Source organism: Furipterus horrens, unplaced genomic scaffold, assembly GCF_987537825.1.
Source record: "Furipterus horrens unplaced genomic scaffold, mFurHor1.1.pri manual_scaffold_7, whole genome shotgun sequence".
In the NCBI taxonomy this organism is placed as follows: Eukaryota; Metazoa; Chordata; class Mammalia; order Chiroptera; family Furipteridae; genus Furipterus; species Furipterus horrens.
Genome location: NW_028327177.1, coordinates 38,865,913 through 38,881,433, shown reverse-complemented (window position 1 = coordinate 38,881,433; position 15,521 = coordinate 38,865,913). Strand labels below are relative to the sequence as shown.

General features: G+C 34.6%; 1 protein-coding gene across 1 annotated transcript in view; it reads right to left on the bottom strand.

The window, feature by feature from the left end:
• Positions 1–596: 596 nt before the first annotated feature.
• Positions 597–15,521, bottom strand: part of VCPIP1 (valosin containing protein interacting protein 1) — a 31,242-nt gene continuing 16,317 nt past the window's right edge. Inside the window, exon 3 of the mRNA XM_090283616.1 lies at positions 597–5,714. Within this exon, the coding sequence (XP_090139742.1) occupies positions 4,846–5,714 (869 nt within the window). The 3' untranslated portion in view covers positions 597–4,845. The remainder of the gene's footprint in view (positions 5,715–15,521) is intronic.

The following is a 15,521-nucleotide window of genomic DNA, read 5'->3' as shown; positions in this document are numbered from 1 at the left end:
CTAAAGAACTTTTGCTACTCTTTTCTAATTGGGTCTGTTTCATTTGCATTGAAATTTGCCTTAAGGGGAGAAATTACAGTCTCTATCTGATAACCAAGTTAAGGATGTTTTTTAAAAACTTTATTACACTAAGAATTCTTCCATATAACTGAACTATATTTTCATGCATTATAATATTAAGGTATAATTCCAGGAAACTAAATAAAAAAATATTTTAAAAAGCTAATATGGAGAACTTCAGGGGAAATCAGTATGTATTGTTTTATTATTGATATAAAAGAAAACTACAAATACTGTACAGTGAGGTGTGCTGTAGAACACTATACAGTTATAATAAACTATCACAATTATTTATTACTTAAATGAAATATATACAGCAATCACAAATCAGAAAATAATGGGTAACAGCCAGTGCCTTAGGGATGATGTAACATCTATACTGTTTTATTGAGCAGTTAAAGCACTTGATATTTTTCCCAAATATTTACACTATCACTACTTAGTTTTACATAACCTCAATAGCATATCCCTCCAAAAAGTAGACTCTCCAGCTCTTGGCACTAATTCTTAAAGTCAAGTAAACCTGAAAATATTGATAACCTTTTCAGTCTTTTATTGCTCCACCACAGGCATAAAGGCTCAGGAAGGGACTTGTGCATTCTAAAGAAAAGTATGCAATACCTTAAAATTTTAAATACTAAGTAATTGATACTCACAAGCAGATAACATCAACTAAAACTTTTTTTTACTAGTTTTCCTTTCTTTTACAAGAGAATAATCATTGTATTATTATACTACAAAAGCATGTAGACTCCATAATTTAAAAAATTAAATGTCAGATATACAAGTAATGGCATTTTCTCCAATAATTCACAATTTTTACAATTTCTGCTATTTTGGAACAAACGTTAAAATTCCCACTATTTAAGTATTAATAGTATGAAATACTTAGCATCTTAAAGAATTATTAAGATGACAGAACTTAAAATTAACTATAAATCTTACATTGATGATATAGCTCCCCTTTGTTATTTTATTTAAGTAAACATTCTACTATGATATGTTTTCAAGTGAGTAGTTATGGTTTGAAAAATTAAAAATAAAAATCCTGAACCAAGACCATTTTTTCATTGCTTTTAGAGAGAGAGGAAGGGAGAGGAAGGGAAACAAACATCAACGTGAGAGAGAAATATTGGTTGCCTCCCACATGCACCCCAACCAGGGATCAAACCCACCACCCTTCGGTTATGGGACGATGATCCAACCAAGCCACACAGGCTAGGGCTGAAAAACTTAATTTTTTATGTTAATTGTGAAGAGCCTTGACACTATATAATTTTATTAAATTATATAACCTTAAAATGTAGGACATGTCTACTCAACTGAATCAGAGCATGTACTTCACTACTACTATTATAAAAGGTCATTAAGATGAGTAGAGTTTAACCTGATTTTCCAAAGGCTTTTATGAAAACCTTAATATGGAAACCTTGTTTTGAGAACCATCAAACTCAAAATCTGTTCTGCCGTATTTTAAGTATGGGCCAATTAAAATTCCTGTTGAAAAATGAAGACAAAACTATTGATATTCTGAAATAAACATTTTATGATATTGTTGTGTTGACAAGTCGAAAACTGCAAGTTTATTTCATATCTAAAGGTTATTAGGGAGGCCTAAATTTTTAGAGAAATGTTCACTAGCAGCCAGTATCACTAGGTAACTGCATAAAATACTCTTATAAACTTTGCATTTAGTAGCTAATGTGATGTCAGTACAATTCTCAAAAACCTGTCATGAGTAGGATGAGTTGCTAGCAAGTGATCTTCCCTGAGATAAGAGACTATAAACAGGTCTATTCATTTCCAATGAAGTTAGATACTCAAAAATAATGGCAATAAGGACCTGTGGCTCTGAATCACAGATACATTTCAGTTTCCAAGCAGTAGGCTTGATTGTAAAACCAAACTAAAACTTATCAAAAAATATGCAGAAATTTGCTAAATTTCTCAGATCATTGTCCTAACATTGTCCAATAAAATACCTGAAACACAGTGAAAGAGAAAGAAATGGAGCTATGCTTGCCCTTTAACTAGAGTTCCTGAGTAACCATTCCCTTGGAGTTCATTATATTCTAGCTTATATTTGGCAGTTATCTTGTTTTTCTTCAATTACCAGTATTCTAGACATACACTATCTTAAATTCCACCTGGACTCTGGGTCATCAATTCAAAGTTGGTATGATTAACTATAAAATGGATTACTGAAGGAAAAATTTTACAGTTTTACTTTGACTTTCAGTGAAGCACTGCCAACAGAATTTAGTTATAGGGTTGAATTATAGTTTATAATGTTACATCTAGGGATAAAAAATATTTTAACTGATTTATGATATCTAGCTTGAACTCGAAGTTGTGGTGATCACAAACAGTAGTACTAAAAAACAATCATTCTTTAGTCCTACTTTTGATTATGATAACCATATGGAAGGACAAACAATGATATCTAAGAACTTAAAGAAATTCTGTCCTAAAACTTCTTGGTAAAGATGATACCTGGCCCACCTCTCAAAAACTATTAATTACCCCAACCAAATCTTAGCAGCTTTAAAATAATTTTAATAAATCTAATCATTCTCTGAATCATGCCTTTTATTCTTTATCATAGGAGAACTCAAACTATTATAATATTTATACCTAACTGGCTTCTAAACAACATTACTGTGGCAGCAGAAATTAATCGTTTTAGAGATTAAGCACTATTAATCTCTGACATCTGACTAAATGAAAATATTTAATAGGGACATAAAGTTTGTTTCTGATATTCTTACTTTATGCTATATTTGTCATTTATTAACTAAACATACCAAGCCACAGGTGAAGAAAATATTTGTAAAAGAAAAGATGATTATATCATGTACCTGGAAACAGTGCATTTGTTTGTTAGTTTTTTGTATTTAAACTCAAAAGGGGGAGGAGGAGCATGTTTCAGTGGCTGAAAAGCCAAAAATAATAATAGTGGTTAGTAATATTTGTAATTTTTAGTTTAAATCACAGAAGTCACCTGTACTAAATGGGAAATATTTGGTATCTTCAGTTCTTTATGCAAAACTAGTGCACAATATAAAAGTTCTACATTTTGCTGCTATTTAGATATAGAGAAAGACACTTGAATTTAGAAGAAAATGGAGATAAAATATGGTTTTAAAATGTGAGAATGTGAAAAACCCAAATATATTATCTTGCTCAGATAGGGATCACCTGCAAATGTCTAGATTCTCCATTCTTTCCTTATTCAAAAATGGACTAGTTTATTTAGTAAGTGGATTCAGTCAGAGATACTTTTATAGAAAGGAAACCAAAACCTCTCTCATTTGGAAACACAAATTAAAGTACTGTTTATATACCTTTATGAATCAACGGGTTAAGATTTTTAAGTCCCTGATAATTACTTTCTGATGTACACCTTAGAATGTGAACAAGTTCTGCATCTGTTACGTGTGCAAACAGAGACAGTCAGGCTTTGAATGCTCTACATAAGAGATTGTATTAACAGAACTTTTGTTTTTCATTCATTCAAATTCAACTTAATTTCAGTGAACAGAGGAAAAAGATGGATTGAAATGTACATTTCAGAATACAGGTTTGCCAAATAGGACAAAATAGTGCAATACCAATCTCAGGATAAATATTCTCTGTCTTTAAGTAATAAGCTTGAAAGCTGCTTCTTGAGGAAACTGGCACTAAAGATTTGATAAATACACTATTTAAGCAAATGCCCAGTTGTTCAGGGTATAATGCAGTAAAATTTGCATCCAAATCCAAGTGAAGCCAACAAATAAAGAAAACCTTATGGACTCGAAGAAAAAAGAAAACTGGTTCAGAGGGGCTCAAAGACACTTAGCATATACAAGCTTAAATACCACTGATCAAAATCGTAGAACAATGTAACTTATTCATAAAGATAAATTCTTATTTATAAATTGTGAATCTGACAAACTCTGAAAATTAGAGATTAACTACTGCAACCATTATTTTTATATTTTCTACCACACTTTGCAATCAACTTTTCTGCAAGATTAAAGAAAAAAAAAATTTGGTGGTACTTGACCAGGCCAGGATTAAAAAAATAATGGTAACATATTATCAACAACAGAGCACACAATTGGCTGTGTTGGCTCAGACAGTAACATTACTGAATCATACTGACTTTATCATTCTAGAACAGATACTTTCCCCATAACCTTGTTCAAGGCAGCAAAATATTGTATCATTACACTCTATTCTCAAGATATTTTCACCAAGAATACATATCTCTATGAATGTTTACATTCACAGAAATGTCAGGATCCCAGTGTCTAATAAATCCTTTTATGAATTTTAAGTTACAATTTAGTTCAGATAACCTTCAAATTTACATAAATCTTTGACACTGGTAAATATGTGGTATGGTTATTTTGATGACATCAACAGTAGCAAAACCTCATTCCCACTCAGTCCTAACCTTTTCAGAAGTCAAACATATTTTGCAAGAAAATTTTCATGTTTGAAACATTAAGACTTTCATGGAATTAAAATTACAACGAACTTTCAATGAACCACATATATGGAAGAAACTCACCTCAGCAGATCTAATTACTAATTTATAGAAATTCAGAGCCAGCCTGGGCAGCAGTATATTAAAAGCTATTGCCAATCACACACTTGCTATCATGCACTGAATAACAAGATATAATCTTTGTATTATATACGTACAAGATATTTAATGACTAATCAAATTATGTGGCCCAGCCAACAAATATTACATATTCACAATAAACATTCTGCCTTTATTAGCCTCTAATAAAATCAAGAGTGATCCATTGGCTCAGTTGTGTTTGTCATCTCAGCATCTTGACTCTCCATCTCTTCAGGTTCCTCCACGGAACTTCCCTTTTGTGCTTTTGACCTTGTGGCAAATGCTGCTCCCAGTGCCTCTGCCACACAGCTATCAGTTGTTTCTGTATTCAAATTTTCAGTGCCACCAGTTAAAGAAAAAGATTCAGGTAAGCCAGTCTGAAGACTCCCAGACTTCACAGAACTCATAACTTCTCCTTTCCTTTGAGGATGATCAGATGGTGACTGCTCGGTACTTTGATCCCTCAAGTGCTTGTCCATTGAAGCCTGAATAGAAGAAACCATTTCCTGCAATTTTTTTCGCTGGGCCTCAACCAAATCAGGATCAAGCTGCCTGCTGTCTCTCATTGTAACTACTCCAGGAGCTATTCGAATAAGCTCATTGTTACTAGGAGCAGCTGTGAACACAGAAGGCTCTGTTTTAATGGAACTACTACTAAAGTCTGTCCCTGTGTTATGCTTCCTTACAATTGGAGTTTCCCTAGCTCTTGGATCAAGTTGTGGGTTACTGGATGCAGTTCCCAGAGAATGCCCTTTTCCCTGAAACGCAGTTACATTATGAAGTTGCTCAGATTTCTTTTTCACTACTCCACCACTACCTAGTTTTAATAGCCCGTGTGAGGGACTTGATTCCCTACTTCTCGTAGTAGCCTCTGCTCGAACCTGACTTACAGCCTCTTTAACTAAGTCTTCAACATCAGGACCGATGGGGAAATGTCCTGCAGCATCCATACACAACTCCAATCTATCTTCAGAAGCATTATAGACAAAGGTTTTGCCAGGCAGATGTGGAAAAGTACAATGCTTGCCATCAGCCATACCTAAAGAAGGGGAAAAGACATTTAACATATTAAAATGTTATTTTAAAAATACAGTAAGGACAATGTTAGGTAAAACAGTAAATTTTCAATAATTTACAGATACCAGTTTTCGAAACAAAATTAATTATAAAATAATTTACTTGTTAATAGAACTTAATACTCTTACAAAAAAAGGAACATCATCATAGACCTTAAAGTATACCCCAAGGGATGTTTAAAAGAATATATCATTCTTATATTGTGCTTATATAAGAGTGTATCCTCATTTTTGAAAGACACTTGTTGAATGTTTAAAAGCAAAATGTCACAATACCTGTAATTCTCAAATAACCCAGAAAAATATATACATATATAACCTATGTAACAGTATAAAGAGACATAAAGCAACTATAGCTAAATGATTATATATATATATCATAACCTACAACAGAATTACGAAAGGGGCTTGAAACAAACAGCTGAGCTATAAAGAAAATACCAGTAAGAGTGTTAGTAAAGTAACGGCTTACAGTAAAATAGTAAGAAAATATACTTTCATTTACTAAAATACGCATCATAAACTTTGCAAAAATACTTATTAGGGAAAAATGTTAGAAAAAAAGGTTACAGTGTGTGCTAAATTAAAAATAATTCTACTGAATTACAGAATACCAGAATAAAAGCTGTTTTCTCAATATGACCTAGGTATATATTTTTCAGAAATACATAAAAAATCTGAACTTTCAAAATAAGACATTCCATATTTAAAAGTAATATATATGGTGCATTTGTAGGAAAGCTTAGAGTAATGCACTGTGACTTCAGTATAATTGTAAAAACTGACACTTGGTCACAATAAATTTAAAAGATTTTATTCAATTTCTTTAAAATAGTTGTATTTCGTATTACCACTCTTACTCCTCTCTGGTAGGTCAGAACCACCATAATTGCCTGAGCTATTGATGTTCCTCAGAATGGCCCACTGCAATTTACTTCTGATAGTCAGAAGCAGAGGATAGAACTTTAAAGCCAATTTCTCTTTATTTTTCTAGTTGAGCATTTTGGTCTCACTACATTGTATTTCAAAATTTTACACTTTTTGTAGCCTGAGAATACAAAAACTGTGTGTGTGTGTGTGTGTTTTAAAACTATCCGATATCCTTACATTTTATATCTGTCACTCTTAAGTATACTCCAAGGATGCAAAAATAAGGGTTTTCAAATCTTACGAAACCACAGATTTTTCCATGTTAAAAGAAAGATGAAGTAGAGAACTTTTGCTAATATATGGTGTATATATTACTGTGTTTATAGCAAATATAAAGGCAAAAGCAAGCTACTAAAGAAGAAATTGTTAGTAAGTGCTACACAAATTCAAAGAAGAGGATGATAAGTGAACTCTAGGACGTTTTGTGGGCATTTAGGTTGTCTTTAAAAAGGCTACTGAACAAAGCTATAGTGGTTCTAATGTATCTTATTGTGAGTATTCCAAATAACCAGAGAAAGGAACTAGAATGCAAATGAATAAATAACATAGTAATTTCAAATAAACATTCATTTCAATGGTAAGTGAAGTATTAATAAAAATCCAACTAGAATTTCTCCTTGGTACATTTTTGGCAGAGATAAATGACAAAAATAGACATACAAAAATTAAAATTAGAAATGTGGTTTAAATAGCACCTTTTGGGGCACAACCCTGGAATCAGTTTACTGTCTACTAATCCACTACCTCAGAGATTGTAAACCATGACTCAGGGAAAAAGACATAGCAAAGAGAATTTTGAAGTAAGGTCAGGGACCCACCTAGGCAAAACTTTCCAACGTTCGTTTTATAGGTAACATCTATTGAGACTCACTATGTGCCAGGAACTGAATTAAACTCTGATGATTCAAAAATAAAGTGTAATGATATAAACAAATCATTATAAATCATCAGGTAAGTATAATGATGGGTAAACTACTAGTTTTGCTGATTATTTCAGGATTAAATGAAAAAACATGCAAAGCACATACCACATAGTGCCTAATATAAATCAGGGAATCAATAGTTAATTCCTGTATTAGATCAAAAAGCTTTTGTAATTTTTCTAGGCTGTTACTGTGATGCTTTCCCTTGGCTATCCCTGGAAAGAATCGTAGTCCCACACGTGTTCATCACAGTATTATTTACAATGAAACAATATAAGCTTTTAACAAGAAGAGAATGACTATGATCTACCTTCCTGATGGAAGTAACATGGTAATATTGATATACATAAGAAACCTTTGATGCCTCAGAATTTACAGCAAAATGTGCATCATGGTAAAATACCAGGAAACAAATCTATGTACTATAATTGCAATCAAAAAAGTATGTATAAGACAAATATTTTTAAATTACAGGTGCTGTTTCTCACTTCTATAGTTTCTAGGCTTTTTACATTATATAAAAATTGAAATACGTATTTCAGAAATCAATGCAAATACTTTAAATGTTGTGGTCCCTTTAAGCATAATCATAACTTATAGTCCTTTGAATTATAAGAATCAGGGTATATTAAAACTTTTATATCACATATCAACAATTCCATTACACATATACACCAAAAGACATCTATACTAATATTTATAGCTACATTCTTCCTCACATCAAGTAACTCTAAACACCCCAAAAGTACATCAGAACAATGGATGCATTATATTAAAATGATACAATAGAATACTATGGAGGAGAGAAAATGAACTACAGTTGAACCCATCAACATGAATGAATCTGAAAAAGCACTGCATAAAAGAAGCAACTCATGGCATACATAGCTTAATTGCATTTTTATAAACTTCAAACACAAGTAAAACTGAACACTATAAGTTAAAGGATATCTGTGCAAGGGTTAAAACTAAATTTGCCATTCATCTGCATTTATCTCTGTATGAAGACCTGCAAATTAACTTTAGAATACCTTTCCAAATATAACTAAACTCATTTACTTATATTGGGCAATATTTCTGTTCAAATGTAGATATACCATATATATATTAGGGTGGACTTTAAGTAAGAGAAGTATGTTCTTTTCCAGTGTTTGGAGGAGATGGGTTTATGTTTGCAAGTGAGAAGGGATTAATCCTTTGATCACAAGATAATAATAATTTGCCACATGAGTCTGTCCTAAAAAGAGAACATTTTACCACAAATATTAGGAGAACTTGTATTTTGAAAGATAAAATAATTTTCTGATGACCTATTTCAAATGAATATATTATATAGTCAACAGAATTTTAAATAATGCCACAAGTAACAGCTAGAATTTAAATAAAAATAACAAAAATTAACCAAGTATTTTTTCGGTACCAGGCCCTTTGCTAACTGCTACATGTGCACAACCTCATTTGATCCTAACCATAACCCTGAGATTACCATACCCCTTTACAAATAAAGAAACTAAAACTTAGAAGCCATACCAGGAGTAAGTGATAGAACCAAAATTTGATCTCAGATATTCTTACTCCAGAGCTCTGACCTACCCTCCTAATAAGGATAGATATACACAGATAACATTTAAAATATATATATTGGCTCTATTGAGATGTAATTCACCCATTTTAAGTGTACAATTGAATGATTTTTAGTACAGTCACAGAGTTGTGCACTCATTACCACAATCACTTCTAGAACATTTTTATTACCCCAAAAAGCAACCCTGACATCAGCACTCACTCTCATTTCCTCCCCTCACCCCATTCCAGCTCTAGGCAACCACTGATTTACTATCTCGTTAGGTGTGTCTATTCTGTGACATTTCATATAAATGGAATATATATGGTCTTTTGTGACTGGCTTGTTTCACGTAGCATAATACAGTATTCTCTCACTTATCGCAGGCATTACGTTCTAGACCCCTCTGTGAAGTAGGAACCTTACATTTATTCTACACTCTTAAACCTACGTAATTTTAACAACATATGTATACAGTACCGCAAAATCCTGTGATACAGTGAAAAATCCGCAATGAATAATATAATATTTTTAAAAATCCTGTGATACAGTGAGGCTGCGATAAGTGAACCGCGATATAGAGAGGGACTACTGTACTTTCAGTGTTCATATATGATGATGTAGCATGTACCAATACTTCATTCCTTTTTATTGCCAAATAATATTCCACTAGGGTAGATATTAACAAAGTAAGGATATCGTCATCGTCGGCAGCCGTCCGTCTCGAGAGACGATGGTGTAGCTTCTTAAGAGTCTATCTGCACCACCGAGAATGGCTGTGCAGTCCGACTCGGGAGTGACATGGTATCTGTCTCCTCCCATGTTGAATCGACATCTTGCGATGACGCTGGAGTGCCCTCTCCAGTGAAGCTGAAGTTACAGAGCCTGGGCAGGGTGATATGGAGGGTCTGCTGTTGCCCATGCAGCAGACCCCCCCTCTCTTCGCAGCTGAAGGGTCCAAGGGAAAGACGGAGTCAATACAGCTTGGCTTCAGGTGCGCCGCAGGAGTTGCCGGTGTTGACTACAACGTCAAACCGCCTTAGGGACTCCGGCTCCGGATTTTCTGTCGGGGTTTACTCCCTTAGCCTTTTCCCTGAAGAGGTATGCCGCAAGGCAGCGGAGGTTTTTTGGAGTCAGAGTTTTCCTTCTCTGATGTGCCCTGACTGGAAGATCGAACCAGCGACACTTAGCTCGCAGGCCGACGCTCAATCCACTGAGCCAAACCAGCCAGGGACAAGTAAGGATATACTGTACCGTATTTATCCAATCAGCAGGATATAGTAATTTGATTTTTTCCACTTTTGACTATTATGAATAATGTTATTATGAATATTTTTGTACAAGTTTTGTGTGTACATGTTTTCATTTCTCTTGGGTATATACCCTAGAGTAGAGCTGCTGAGTTGTATAGTTTGTCTATGTTAAATCTTTTGAAGCCCAGATCTACACCATGATCAAGTGGGGTTTATCCCCAGGGTGCAAGGATGGTACAATATTCACAAATAAATAAACATAATACACCACATAAACAAAATGAAGGATAAAAAGCACATGATCATATCAACAAGATGCAGAAAAAGCATTTGATAAAATCCAGAACCCATATGATAAAAACACTCAGTGAGGTAGAAACAGAGGGAGCATACCTCAGCATAATAAAGTCCATATATGAGAAACCTACTGCCAACATCATACATTGGCAATGGGCAAAAACTAAAAGTTTTTCCCTTAAGATCAGGAAAAAGACAGGAGTGTCCACTTTCACCACTCTTATTCAACATAGTACTGGAAATTCTAGCCACAGCGATCAGACAAAAAAAAAAAAAAAAGAAAGAAAGAAAGGAAAAAGAAAAGAAAAGAAATAAAAGGCATCCAAATTGGAAAGGAGGAAGTAAAACTGTCATTATTTGCAGACATGATAGTGTACATAGAAAACCTACAGGCTCCACCAAAAAGCTACTTGACCTAATAAGTGAATTTGGCAAAGTAGTGGGATACAAAGTCAATATACAGAAATCGATGGCATTTTTGTACATCAACAATGAACTATTAGAGAGAGAAACTAGGGGGGAAAATCCCATTTACTATACCAACAAGAAAAATAAACTACCTAGAAATAAATTTAACCATGGATGTAAAAAACCTGTACTTGGAAAACTACAGAACATTGAAGAAACTGAAGAAGATTCAAATGGAAACATACACTGTGTTCATGGATTGGAAGAATTAACATAATTAAAATGTGCATTCTATCTAAAGCAATATTATAGATTCAACACAATTGCTATTAAAATGCCAACAGCAAACTTCACAGATCTACAACAAATATTCCAAAAACTTACATGGAACCAAAAAAGACACCGAATATCCTCAGCAATCCCGAGAAAAAGAACAAAGTTGGAGGGATCACCACACTTGATATCAAACTATAACACAAGGCAACTGTAATCAAAAGTCTGGTACTGGCATAAGAACAGACACACAGATCAATGAAACAGAATAGAGAGCCCAGAAATAAACCCATGTCTCCATGGTCAATTAATATTCAACAAAGGGGGCAGGAGCATAAAATGGAGTAAAGACAATCTCTTCAATTAACTGGTGCTGGGAGATCTGGACTGGTACATGCAAAAAAATGAAACTAGACCACCAACTTACACCATACACCAGAATAAACTCAAAATGGATAATGGGTTTAAATATAAGTCATGATACCATAGAAGTCCTAGTAGAAAATATAGGCAGTAAAATTTCAGCTATCCCACACAATAATATTTTTGCTGATATATTTCCTAGGGCAAGGGAAATAAAGGAAAAAATAAAGAAACAAGACTACATCAAATTAAAAAGCTCTGCACTGCTAAAGAAACAATCATAAAAATGGAAAGTGAACCAACTATATCGGAGAATATATTTGCCAATGATACCTCGGACAAGGGTTTGATCTCCAAAATATATAAAGAACTCATAGGACTCAACACCAGAAAGACAAACAATCCAGTTAAAAAATGGACGAAGGACCTGAATAGACACTTCTCCAAGGAGGACATACAGATGCCCCATAGACATATGAAAAAATACTCAACATCACTAGCCATCAGAGAGATGGAAATTAAAACCATAATGAGATATCACCTCACACTGGTAGAAATGGCCATCATTAATAAGTCAACAAACAAGTGCCAGTGAGGATGTGGAGAAAAGGGCACCCTACTGCACTTTTGGTGAGAATATAAACTGGTGCAGCCACAAAAAATTAAAAATAGAACTGCCTTTTGACCCAGTGATTCCACTGCAGGGAATATACTCTTAGAATTGTGAAGCATCCATTCAAAAGAACCTATGCACCCATATGTTCACAGTAATGCTATTTACAATAGCGAAGTGATGAAAACAGCCTAAGTGCCCATCTGTAGATGAGTGGATCAAAAAGCTGTGCTACATTTACACAATGGAATACTACCCAGCAGAAAGAAAGAACTCCTACCTTTTGCAACAGCATGGATGGAACTGGAGAATATCATGCTAAGTGAAATAAGCCAGTTGGTGGAAGACAAATACCATATGATTTCACTCATAAGGGGAAGCTAATGAACAAAATAAACTAACAAGCAAAATAGAACCAGAGGCATGGAAACATGGAACAGAATGACAAAGGTCAGAGGGGAGGGAAGAGGGGGATAATGGTGTAAAGGGGAAGGGTCTAGTCAAAGAACACATATGAATGACCCATGGACAATGGTGTGGGGACTGACTGTGGGAGCAGGGGGTGGGCTGGGCAGAGGAGGGCAGAGGCAGAAAAATTGGGACATCTGTAATAGAATAATAATAAAAAAATCTTTTGGGGAACCACCAGACTATTTTCCCAAGCAGCTGCACCATTTTACATTCCCAGCAGTGTACTAGGGTTCCAACTTCTCTATATCCTTGCTCACAGTTCTTATTATGTCTTTTTTATTATAGCCACCCTAGTGAATGTGAGGTACTATCTTATTGTGGTTTTGATTTGCATTTCTGTGATGGTTAATGATGTTGAACATCAGTTCATGTGCTTTTTGGATGTTTATATATTTTCTTTGGAGAAATTCCTATTCAGATCTATTGTCCATTTTTAATTGGGGTTTTTTGAGTTCTTTATGTTTTAGATACAAATCTATCATCAGATACATAATTTGCAAAAATGTTCTCCCATTCTATGGGCTGTCTTTTCACTTTCTTGATGGTGTCCTTCATAACACAAAAGTTTGATTTTAATTTATCTACTTTTTTCTTTTGATGTTTGTACTTTTGGTGTCATAGATAAGGTTTTGCCTAATCCAAAGTCAAAAAGTTTTAGGCCTATGTCTTGTAAGATTTTTCTAGTTTTAGTTCTTATTCTCAGTTTTTTGATACAGTTTGGTTTACTTTTGTACTGTGTGAGGTAGGGGTCAAACTTCATTTTTGTGTGTGTGGACACACTCTTGTCCCAGTACCATTTATTAAAATTAATTCTAATTAAACACTGACTTAAAAAAAAAATCAAATGGTATTAATATATTTCAGAAGGTAGAATGAAGTGAAAGATGGAAAGTTAAAAGGGATGCAAAAACGGTAGTATCAGAGAAATTTATAGCTTGAAAGACTTACATTAAAAAACAAAACTTTTAGTCAATCTAAATTTCATCTCAAAGAAACTAGAAAGAAGAGTACAAGTAAACACAAAGCAAAAATAAAGAAGGAAAAAATAAAGAGCAGAAATCAATGAAATTAAAATCAGAAAAACAATGAGAAAACCTATGAAACCAAAAGCTGTTTCTTTGAAAACATCAATAAAACTGATAAACCATTAACTAAATTGGTCAGCAAAACATGAGAGGCACAAAACAAGAAAGGTACAATATTAGAAATGAAAGAACTATAATCCTAAAAGACATTAAAAGGACAGTAAGGGAATATTATAAACAATATTATGCCAATAAAATTGATTAACTTGGGTGAAATGGACAGATTTTTTTCAAAGACAAAACTAACAAAGCTTGCTCAGGAAGAAAGTGTTAATCTTATTTAAAAAAACTCTATTAAGAAATGAAATTTGTAGTTAAAAATTGTCCAACAAAGAAAACTCCAAGAACAAATGGTTTCACTGGTAAATTCTACCAAACATTTAAGAAAGAACTACTATCAAAACTATTACAAAATCTACCAGAGAACAGAAGAGGAATGAACAGTTCCCAACTCTATTTTATGAAGCCAACACTATCCCAATCATACAGTCATTACAAGGAAATTACTATTATCCTTCGTGAACACAGACACATGCAAAAACACTCAACAAAATATGAGCAATCTGAATCCACCATGCAAAATTGGTTCATATTTAAAACAATCAGATTTCCAGTCAAGATGGAAGCATTGGGAGACATGTTTCACTTCCTCGTACAGACACAAGAATTACAACTAACCTCAAAACGAATAACACCCAGAACTGAAAGAAAATCGAACTGTATGGAAGTCTGACAACCAAGGATTTAATGAAGCCACTTTCATCCATATGGGTAGGAGGGGCGGAAACGCTGAGTTGGGGTGGAGAGGTGAGGAGACGTGGAACAGGACAGGGAGGAAGCAGCATCAGCAGAACAGGCAGTACCACATTGAGGAGTGCTGGATAAACACCAGGGGGGATACCTTTGGAGCAAGGGATACCTTGGGAGCAAGCGATTCCAGCCCCAAACCAGACTGAACAGCCCAGGGTTCCAGCTCCCAGAAGATAAAGTCCCATAACTTCTGGCTATAAAAACCAGTGGGATTGGGACAGAGGAAGAAACTGCTGATTTCTCAGGAGAGTCCTCTTAAAGGGCCTATATGGACTTAGAACATACACAAAGCCACTCAGTCTGGCACGCACCACAAGGGCAACAACTGGAAGGGCACTGGTTGCATACGGGAAATGCGGGAAGTGACTGGAAATGGGGTGAGTGTGGGGCAAACCTCCAGAAGCCAGGCAGCGGCACTGTGCCCTCTCCGAGTCCTCCCTCCAACTCAGAACCTCAAAATGGTGAAGCAGGTTGCCCTACCTGGTGAATACCTAAGGCTCCACCCCATGCAACTTAACAGGTGCACTAACACAGGGAGTCAAAGCAGCTCTATCTAAATCACAGAAACAAACAAAGGGAGACTGCCAAATAGAGGAGACAAAGAAATATGGCCCGAATGTAATAATAGAACAAAATCCCAGAAAAAAAACTAAATAACAGAGATAACCAACCAATCAGGTACAGAGTTCAAAACACTGGTGCTCAGGATGCTCAAAGAACTCACTGAGTAACGGCAACAGCATAAAAAAGACCCAGGAAAGAATGAAGTTTACACTAAAT